We start from the raw sequence: 10,598 nt of genomic DNA on the forward strand, positions 1-10,598 counted from the left end.
GGAACATAAATACGAAAATTAAGTGCAATAATAGGCAATAAAAACATACAAACCCATCCCACCTTGAACCTTGTCTCGTTATTCCCTGAAATGTCACGCTCAGGGTTAAAATGCACAGGTAGCATGTTACCTCATCATTGTAGTGGACCAGTTTTCCCGGAGTAGAGCCTCCCAGGCAGTAACGCGCCTGACGGTTTAGACATTTTAATTTTCTAATCATATACGCTGAATTTCATAGTGTAAATCGCTAATAAATATACACGTATTTGTTGTTTCTACCATGTAGTAGAAATGCTAGAAAGAAGCTCCTGTAATATTCTACATTTTTTTTCTTGTTGTAAGTTAAAATCATACTAAATAATAGAGTGACAGTGTTGTGCTGGTTTCTAGTTTAGTAGTTTATTTTTTTATGAGAGAGCAATGTTTGTGACTTGTTTTTACAAGCTGATGGTGTATTTTATGGAGGACATACAGTGCCTCAATGAATCAAATAAATACATCATTCAGTAAATAATAAAATCTGATAATTAATTAAAATATGAAATCATACATTAAATAAATCTATACATAATTAATTGAAATATCAATAATGTCATTTAAAACATTTAATAATTTATTTGTTAACAATTTTAATTAATTACATTTAATTAATTGTTTAAGTAGTTATTTGATTATTTTTGGCACTCGATAGCCTCCATTTTATTGAGTGTACAAATGACTAAAATAAAAGCTGCTTGTAGTCGGTTCAACAAGTAGGAAAGGGAGAGGGTTCCGCTTCTCTACCTGGGAAACCAAACTCAGGGAAGCAATTCTCATGAACTACAAACGAGCGTGGCTAGCAGACGTGAGAATAGCGAGCTAGCTAGGTGTAGCTGTCATTCAGGGTACATATAACTGCTGGAGGAGAGACTGTTAACCTCGGTAAGTGATAATAAGTTACTTCAGAGTGTCTCTGTGAATATGAGTGCTCGGTAGTTCGCTGACTGTCACACTTTGTTCCGCAGGGGAGCGACATGCTGTGACTGATCGGTGTCCTCAAGTTGCAGCAACAATGTTGCTCTCAGCGAGCGCCTTGGTGAGGACCGCTGTCAAGCTGATGCCACGGACCTGGAGTGGAGGTTAGAGACAGTAACTTTACAATCACTACAATGACATTACTGTGCAAAAGTCCTGAACCATGGCTCTCTTATGTACATGTTGGGTGGGAATTGTGGGGGGGGGGAACCCGTCTAGAGACAGTATATAAGGCAATAACAGAGCTTGAATAATTCTAACCAGCTTGAAAGTCAATATTTGGTACGACCGCCTTTATTCTTCAACACAGTCTAATGTCTTTTAGGCAGCTTTCTTTTCATTTCTTTAAGTAATCTTCAGGAATAGTTCTCCAGGATTCTTGAAGGACATTTAAAGCTCTTCTCTGGATGCTGGTTTTGTTCTGTTCTCTTTCAACATGATCCCACACTGCTCCAATAATGTTGAGGTCTGTGCTCTGGGGAGGCCAATGTGTGTTTTTCTAGGTATGCTTTTACTGCATTGGTAGTGTGTTTGGGATCATTATCATCCTGAAAAATCAATCAGACACTTTCCAGATAGTATCCGGTTGTTAAGTGATGACGTATAAACCCTGTTTCCATTAAGGCTGGTGTCTTTTAAAAGTGTTTGTATTGTGTTCAGTTTAATCTGAACAATCCCTTAAAATAGTCAGTGATCACTGGCTGATCACCTCTCTGGGTTTTTATTACCGCCATTTGTCTGCAGCACGTTGTAAAGCTCAGTTGATTTAAACCAGTTTATTGTTTGGGAGCCGCCAAATATTTGAATGTGTCAGAAAAGTATCACTCTGAAGCTAACGAAGATTTGAATGGGTGCATGAAGCTGTTGTTCATAGCAAGTAATCCAAACTATGCAGCAGGATATCAGTGACTAACCACGTGCTGGGGATGGATCATCACAGGCGTTCTGCTGACTGAAGTTTGGTCCGTTTTCAGTGTCTTTTTCCTGTTGTACGATTGCATTTGTCTTTGCCCATTGGGGTCCCTCACATTAACTTTCATTGAGGGCAAAAAAGTTAGCGTTCATCCTCCAACTTCACTGTGCTAATGTGTTTTTATTTTCCATATCAACCATAGCTCTGTCAGCTAGCCCAACTTCAGTAACCTTACAAACATTGCTGCTGTTTAGTTTTCTGTCTACATGCATGTCCAAAGTGATTGCTGCGCTGTACTTTTCATTTTTCAGGATAACTCAGTCAGAATATGGTGTATCATCTTTGGATAGAAACTAGCGAACTTACTCCCCACTAACCTCTAACTTCATAAATCCTGTTTTTCATGGATGCCTGAATCTTAAACTTGATTGTTGCATCTGGTAGAGCAGCCACACTTTTTACTTCATTACAAACTAAAGAATTTTGGCACTTTTTAGCTCCCAGTGATGCCGCAGTGTTTGTTTGAGTTGAAGAGGAGTTTGGACCCTGAAATGGCGAATGACGTCAGACTTAAAAGGCAGATTGCATGGTAGATCAAAGTCTGATGGTACTTTTCTGCATTCATAATTCCATCAATTTTGACAAGATCCCCAACACCACTGGCTTAAATGCAACTCCAAACCATGATAGAGCCTCCACCCTGTTTTACAGATTGCTGTAGACACTCACTGTTGCACCTCTCTCTTGACTTCCCCTGTACGTACTGATGACAGTTTGAACCAGAAATGTCACATTTGGATTCAACACTCCATCAGACCTGTTGTCACTGATTTTTGGTCCAGTTCTTGTGTAATTTGGCATCCCTCAACCTTCCACTGAGACCATTTCTAATGACCCTTCAGTGAACAGTAGGTGGATCAACAAAAGGTTCTTATGGACACAGCCACCCCTGTGCGTCTTCATTTGGCTCAAAACATTTGCACAGTACTGGAGCTTAGATCCACTGAACTGAACTGGCATGTAGTTACAATGCCATGATTTTTTTTTTCTTCTTCCTGATTTATTTATTGATTATGTGTCCCATTTATGTGGTTTAGCTAATGAATATGCAAAGATGACCTGAGAAAATACAAAATGTGGTCCTTAAATGAAGGTTTAATTTAAAAAAAAAAGTTAAATTGAAATTGCACTCCGCTTTCCAAAAATGTGGTTAATTAATCACAGTTCATGATTTAGCAAAATACTTTTTCACATTGGGACAGGTAGGGTTTTTTTCTCCTTATTAAATAAAATATTCACTTAAAACTGAATTTTATATTTACTCAGGTTATATTTTTCTAATTAAAAAAACAAATGTGTTTGTTGATGAGCTTGATGATGATGTGTACGACTATGCAGAAAACGAAGAAATCAGGGAAATGCTTTTTCACAGTACTGTACTGATGGGCTACTCTAACTTCACCATTGCTTCAACCTGTAAAATACAGCATATGTTGATGCTCAGATAATAAATATCTAATAAAGTCATAATAATTTAACGCTGTCCAGCGCCGCTGTGCTTTTTAGTTGTTTATATAAAGGTATGTTTTGTAATCGCTCTTTTAAAAAAATGTAACTTCAAACCTTCACCACCAGTGGGCAGCGATTTACCCGTCGGTACACTGAAATATTTTCTGATGCGAGACGCTGTTCTATGCTGATAAAGCTGCTGTGACGCAACTTATTGGTTTGCGAAGCCTGGAGCTGATCGTTGTCACTCCCCCCCACCTCTAGGTGATTGCTAAATGAGACCCCCCCCCCCTTTTTTTTTTTTTTTTTTTTTTTTTTAATGGTTTTGTATGGATAAAGTTTTACATATTGGCTGAAATCAGACACACCGTAACTGAATACATATGTATAATATTACATTTGCTCTAGTTTTACACTTTAAAAAAATCTGTTAATGTCACAGGGCTTAGATCACTCACCAATTTTAATAGTCAGTTGTCCCATGACATCCTGTTGTTACCTAGTAACATGAGCAAAAGGTAAGTAGGTGGGAGATAATAGATTGTTAATGCAACTGATCTCTCTCTCTCTCTCTCTCTCTCTCTATCTCATTTTGAAGACACCCACTCGTCCCACTGATATGTTGCATGAAACCGTAAAGACAGCCAGACTTCTACCCAGTAAATAATCATCGGGATGCTTTGTAGTGGCCTGAAAATTGCTATAAATGGGGTTGGGGCTTTTTTTTTTTTTTTTTTTTTTTTTTAACTTTTACTAACGTTTAGTACCGAACTCTAAAATTGTTTAAAAAGATGCATGAGAAAAAACTACTATATTCAATACTCCAGCATCACCCAGCGGACAGAACTGATATAACTTTGCTTTAGTCAAACTGAACTGACCAAAGCACCTGTTTACAGTCTGTGTGTGTTTCTGTCTGCAGGATGTATTTGGTGCCTGTGCAGAAACATTTCTGTGAAACCTGGCGGGTTGAAGCCAAAGACGGTTCCACCTCGTTACCTTGGCCAGCCCAGTCCTTTCACTCATCCGCACCTCATCAAACATGGTGAGTATTGTTTACAGTGGACAGCTGATCTTGTAAAATGTCATTTCTTAATTTATTTCTTTAAGGAAAGCATGCTTCTCCTCAGGTGAGGTAACCCCAGGTTTGAGCCAGACGGAATATGAGCTCCGCAGACACCGACTGGCCTCGCTTATCGAGGCTCAGGCCGAAAGACTCGGACCTTCTGCTTCCTCCAGCACCCATGTGGCCATCATTTTGTCTCACCCAACTAGATACATGACCAATGACATCCCTTATCCCTTCCATCAGAACCAGGTGAGCACTTGCTTTCAAGTTGCATTCAGTTCAGAATTCTTCAGAAAGGAGAAAAATTTGGATTTTGCTCTTCTTCCTTTTCCTGGGTGAAATTCCTGGGTAAGTTTTTACTAATTCATCTCAAAACACATGTTCCTCAGGATTTCCTCTACCTCAGTGGTTTTCTCGAACCTGACAGTGCCTTGGTTCTTCACGGGAAGGGTCAACCAGACCAGGCTATTTTGTTCGTCCCTCGCAGAGACCCGGGGAGAGAACTGTGGGACGGACCGCGGTCTGGGAAGGACGGAGCAGCTGCTTTGACTGGCATAGAGAGAGTTCATAGCATAGAAGAACTGGGTGTTGTACTCAAGAGCCTGAAAGGTGGGTGCATGGGAGTGGTGGTGGTGGTGGGGGGGGGTTACTCTTTGCAATCCTGCGGAGAGAAAAAATAAAAGTGTTATGGTTCATTCCTACCAGATCACTAACTGCCATATCTTTCTCTGAGAAAGGAAAAGGAGGCCCAATGGTTTTGGGTGGTCAGTCTGAATTATGCATGTTGCTTGAATAAAGAAGCAAAGTGACACTGCTTCAGGGTCTTTCACAAACCTTATTATCACAGGAATATATATGGATGGATGGATGGATGGAGTATTTTGGAAGCAAAACTTCTGCCCAGGAGTGGTGGCCCTATCAAATTAACCTCAAGGTCAGAAAATCTGCAAAAGACCCACAAGTTTCTTGCTTGTACAGTTTGGGGGGAATTAGGTTTATAATGATGCCACACGTTTGGCATTATGGCCATAATACACAGCACAGGGGAAAACCAACCACAGCATATCAGCACAAGCACTTCGTATCAACTGTCAGCACGGTGAATGGGCTCATTTTCCAGCCACAGGACTCGGGCACCTTGAAGTCATTGAGTTGACAATGAACTCCTCTTCATACCAAAGTATTCTCCACGCAGACAAGAGGCCCTCTGTGCAGCAGCTGAAGCTTGGCACAAATTAAGCCATGCATTAGGACTATGATCCCTAACAGCAAATGGGTGAAAGAGAAAAATCAAGGTGTCAGTCAGACCTCACCTGACAGGCCTAGACTCGCCTCAAGTCCAGACCTCGGCACAACTAAAATGCTTTGGTGGAAGCTTAAGAGAGCTGTGCATAAATGAATGCCCACAAACCTCAATGAGGTGAAGCAACGTTTCTCCACAATTATGTAAGAAACTGATAATTGAGGTTATTGCTGCTGAGGTGGGTTGCTCTTCATCTTCATAAACGAAGAGCAGGTGTACTCAAAACTTCACTAGAAGCAATAAATAAGGATTCTAGAGTTGTGCAATGTGTGACCTGTTGATTATTGTTCTGTGTTCACATTGTTTTGGCTCTGCACCTGCGGATCTGCATGGATTCTTTTGTCCTTCAACTGTAAAATGCTAATGGGGTATTGTCATCAGCCCATTGAGCAGCCGGGTGCATGTGATAACTTAAGAGTGAGGCAAAGTAGGATTTACAAATTGATACCATAGGTGCATCTACTCAAAATCTGGGATGAGTATATAATATAATTTTATTGACTGATGTGAAGACATTCTTTTTGACAGGACGGTAGTAAAGAAAGATGGGATGTGTGAGGTAAATAAAAATGCAGTTGTTGGATAAATGCTTTCCTATTTCAGTGCCAAAACTTTTCATTTAGGTATTAAAATGTTTTTCTTTTTTTTTTTCTATTTAGCTCTTTTATCACTTCAAATTCACTCTTAGCATTTCTGTCTTCTCTGATCCTCTTCCAGGCACTATGCTGTGGTACGACACTTCTCAGCCGGCTCACCCTCAGCTCCACCAGGCTCACGTGTGTCCCGTTCTGGAGGCGGGGCCGACACCACGCACTCTCAGACCTCTCATACACTCTCTCAGGGCCCTCAAAAGCTCAGCCGAAGTGGCTCTCATGCAAGAAGCGGGTCGAATCACGGCACAGGTTGACGTTTAAATTGGTTCTTGTGAAGCTCTTGAAGACTCCAAGTGAATGTTAGATTTATGAAGTGTACTTGCAGCAGCTCATATTGTTATCTTTCAGGCTTTTAGGAGGACAATGGCTCTGTCTCAAGGAGATGTGGATGAAGCTGTCCTGTTTGCTAAGGTGACTTCTGTGATGACCTTTGTCTTCACTGCCTTTACGTGTGCGAGCAGTCATTATCTTTGTGTCTTTCATTGATTAGGCTCATGATGTAATTATTAGAACAGTAAGTGTTAGTTTATTGATTTTTACAGTTGGAGAAGCAGCTTTGAAATTTTCCAAATTTACCTCCTAAGTTCACGAATCTGCTTTAAAAGAGCAGGTATGGAACTCCAGAGAGTTGTACTTTAAACTGAAAATGCTGTTTAAGTCTTACAGTGTCTACTTTATTTGTTACGTACTGTACTGTGCAAAAGTCTTGAGCCTCCCCTCCATTCTTTGTATTTAACATAACCTTTTTTCCAGTTTGATTTTGAGAATCGGATCCATGGTGCTAACTTTCTTGCGTACCCTCCTGTGATTGCTGGAGGAAATCGAGCTAATACTCTGCACTACATAAATAACAACCAAATAATCAAGGTAATTACTCCATGAACACGTCAGAGGACACAGATATTCCTGAGAATAATTACTTTACATGTATTTAAGTAGCATATATGACTCATTATGTTTTGCTCCCTCCTCTTTGTCTCCATCAGGATGGTGAGATGGTGTTGCTGGATGGTGGTTGCGAATACTTCGGTTATGTCAGCGATATCACTCGAACGTGGCCAATAAATGGAAAGTAAGTAAGCTGATTACTAGATCCTTAAAATATTTGGTGCCAACTGTTTACAGAAGTGATAGTTTGTTTAATGAGCTCATAAATATGGAGAGTTTATGCCCTCAAGAAGGACACAAAAGCTTTTTCAATATGGGGATCTGAAAAATTACCTACCACAGTGCGTATTGGCTTGCATAGCAACAGATGATCTAGTGTGGCAACCCTTAATAGAACCAGACATTTGTTTAAAAAAATTAAAAAAAGGGGTGATCTAGCTTTTGGAAATGAGAGAAACTAAACTACAAAACTACAATCGCTGATTGTAGGTTTCAATCCTTTACGCCTTGAGTTGTGGCAGAAGTTCTTTTCCATCTGTTATCATGACTTCGCTAACGATAGAGTGAAGTTGCCATTTGTGCATCGCAGCCCATGAGTCAGTGTACAGTGTAAATTTGTCAAACTTCATTTTACATCCAGGTTTATTTAGTCATCTATTTGTTCCAAGTATTTGTTTCCAGAGTGCATGTGTTAATAAAGGTGGTTCACATCACCTCCAGTCCTGGTTTGGTGATCGTGGTATTCAACTTTAAACTTCATTTTATCTGATTTCTACAATTTAGGTCCCTTAAATTAAAGAAACTGTAGTCTGTTTTTGAAGGTTGATCAGTTCCAGTCACAGAAATAAACTTTTTTTTTTTTTTTTTGTGTGTTCAATACTAGATTCAGTCCTGCACAGATTGAGCTCTACGAATCCGTCCTGGAGGTCCAGCGTTCCTGTTTATCTCTTTGCTCTCCAGGCGTCAGTCTGGATCACATCTACAGCACCATGCTGGCTCTGCTGGGACGACAGCTTAAGCGGCTTGGCATCCTCGAGGCCAGTACCAGCGATGCTGAGGCGCTAAAGGTAATAATTGGAAAAGCAGTGGGTGCCCAGATTGGTTGTGCACTTTATATTTAATGAGGCTCATCTGCACAGTGTCATGGTCCCTAGAGGAGGAGTCCGGACAAATCTTACTTTTCCTCAGAATTTTTACACATGCAGCGGACTTCAAGTGGTCGTCAAAGAAGTATAACAGGAATAACTACTCTGTTGTCGGGTCTTCGGCTGTCCGTATCTGCAACAGAGTATAATTTAGGCTTCAGAAGGAATGCTGGCGTTATATTCTTATGAAGTCAGATTTCCCTTTCAGTATTACAGGTGATATCTTGTGTCGGTAGTTACTAAAGCTGGAGCTTCAATTCAACATTTCAAAAAGTTTTTGTTTTTTGTTTTGTTTTTTTTTGTGTGCAGACCAGATGACCTAATCCAGAGGATTCCTCTCAGGTCCATGCTGGACTTCCATTCATCTTTTATTTTGGTGTTTTAAGTGCTTTTTAATGTGGTTGTGCTTTGTTAAGGTTTATGTGAGGTTTGACTTTAGTAGAACCACTCGTCTGACTGCTGCAGCCTTTTTAACTATTTATTTATTTAAATTCCAGGCTGCAAGGCGGTACTGCCCCCACCACGTTGGCCATTACCTGGGCATGGATGTCCACGACACTCCTGAACTATCTCGCTCGCAACCTCTTCAGCCAGGAATGGCCATCACCATAGAGCCAGGTTTGAAATCCACACTGCTGCACCTGCATGTAAATGCTCTGTCCCGTTACCGTTACGGCTCACATTGTGTCTTGCTGCAGGGCTATACATCTGTGAAGACAACGACCAAGCGCCGAAGCACTTTCGAGGCCTGGGTGTCAGGATTGAGGATGACGTGGTTATCAGAGAGAAGGGAGGACCTCTGATTCTGTCCTCTGACGCACCAAAGACCATCGTTGATGTAGAGCGGGCCTGTGCACAGAGATAGAGCAGGGAGAGAAAGAGAACTGACCGAGTGCTACTCACTGCTATCTGTTTATATCCTGAGACTCAGGGCCGTGGTGCATTACAGGTGGGAGCACACAATAAGACTTTAGTTTTTAAGTCACAACAACCTGTTATCCTCACTACTCTGTCTATGAAATACTGGCTGCATTAGAGCAACTCAGCTCCAAGACATAAAACCAAACAGCCAAACATAAAGTTGCAATTCTTTATTTACAAAAAAAGGCAGATTACAGATTTTATCAGTGAGCCAAATCTGACACTAAAGCCTAAATCAACATCTACAAACAACAGCTAACATCCAGCTACCACAAAAGTATTTTACGTGATAAAACCGGTTTGATTCTCACCATGTTTTCTGAACTATGGTTCATTTTCATATCTCACTGAAGAAGTTGCACACAGAAGTGCATAATTGTTTTCCAACTCATACTGCAGTACAAAGGATCCAAACCCTGAGTACTGAACAGACCATAAATCTGGAGTTACTGTGATGTCTTCATTAAGCTGCTGAATGTGAAAAAGGTCACAAGAGTGTCAGTGTGTGTTGGATTTTGTTTTTCTTTTAGCAGAGAGGAGAGTTGTGTTGTTTTCTAAATTATTGTGTATTAAAATATTTCCAATATTTCTTTCATAACTAATAAATTCAATGGGTTTAACTTGGGTTACTTATGGAGGATGTTTTGTTGGTCGATCATAGTGAGAGATGACATTTCCTTCACTATATTATAAGGGTCAGTTGTCCCCTTATGTCTTGGACAAAAAGGACAGTATTGTAGGACCATTCATTCAATTCAGTTTTTATCTACATGGTGTCAAATCACAACAGAATTCGCTTCAATGTGGTTTATATTGTAAAGTAAAGACCCTACAATAGGCAGGAAGAAAGTTTAGGCGATACCAGACTGTGGACAGACCAGCCCTAATTCAATGCTTTATCAAAAATGAAAGTTTTAAGCCTAACCTTAAAAGTAGAGAGGTGGTCGGTCTCCTGAATCCAAACTGGGAGCTGGTTCCAGAGAAGAGGGGCCTAAAAGCTGAAGGCTCTGCCTCCCATTCTACTTTAAATACTCTGGAAACTTTAAATAAGCCTGCAGTGTGAGAGCCAAGTGCTCTTTTGGAATGATAAAAGTCATGAAATGCTTTGGTCCTATTGTCAAATCTCAAGGTTTAAATTTAAAAGATCTCAGTGCATTTCAGGTGACAGCTGGTATATTTATAC

General features: G+C 40.4%; 1 protein-coding gene across 2 annotated transcripts; it reads left to right on the top strand.

Annotated features, from left to right (window-relative positions):
* The first annotated feature begins 773 nt into the window (after nt 1-773).
* On the top strand, nt 774-10,035 carry xpnpep3 (X-prolyl aminopeptidase 3, mitochondrial). 2 transcript variants are annotated; one of them, XR_006052981.1, is made up of 13 exons: nt 774-921; nt 1,005-1,118; nt 4,359-4,481; nt 4,567-4,754; nt 4,895-5,114; nt 6,526-6,710; nt 6,810-6,872; nt 7,215-7,328; nt 7,448-7,533; nt 8,233-8,416; nt 8,992-9,112; nt 9,193-9,467; nt 9,506-10,035. XR_006052981.1 is itself a non-coding variant. In XM_005947005.3 (12 exons), the coding sequence occupies exons 2-12, from the start codon at nt 1,052-1,054 to the stop codon at nt 9,357-9,359; spliced, it is 1,518 nt and encodes a 505-aa protein (XP_005947067.1). In that variant the 5' UTR covers nt 774-921; nt 1,005-1,051; the 3' UTR covers nt 9,360-10,035. The 2 variants fall into 2 exon arrangements, 1 of the variants encoding a protein (XP_005947067.1); XM_005947005.3 differs by having other exon boundaries at nt 9,193-10,035.
* The last annotated feature ends 563 nt before the right edge of the window (nt 10,036-10,598 follow it).

The sequence above is a fragment of the Haplochromis burtoni genome, unplaced genomic scaffold (assembly GCF_018398535.1).
Source record: "Haplochromis burtoni strain Fernald_Lab_line unplaced genomic scaffold, NCSU_Asbu1 Contig_514, whole genome shotgun sequence".
Taxonomy (NCBI): domain Eukaryota; kingdom Metazoa; phylum Chordata; class Actinopteri; order Cichliformes; family Cichlidae; genus Haplochromis; species Haplochromis burtoni.

What these genes read in the sequence shown, in the direction of transcription:
- xpnpep3 (XM_005947005.3), top strand. Translation starts at nt 1,052, where the DNA reads ATGTTGCTCTCAGCGAGCGCCTTGGTGAGGACCGCTGTCAAGCTGATG. An exon ending in TCCGCACCTCATCAAACATG is followed by an intron (nt 4,482 to 4,566) that starts GTGAGTATTGTT and finishes GCTTCTCCTCAG; the next exon opens with GTGAGGTAACCCCAGGTTTG. An exon ending in GCGATGCTGAGGCGCTAAAG is followed by an intron (nt 8,417 to 8,991) that starts GTAATAATTGGA and finishes TTTAAATTCCAG; the next exon opens with GCTGCAAGGCGGTACTGCCC.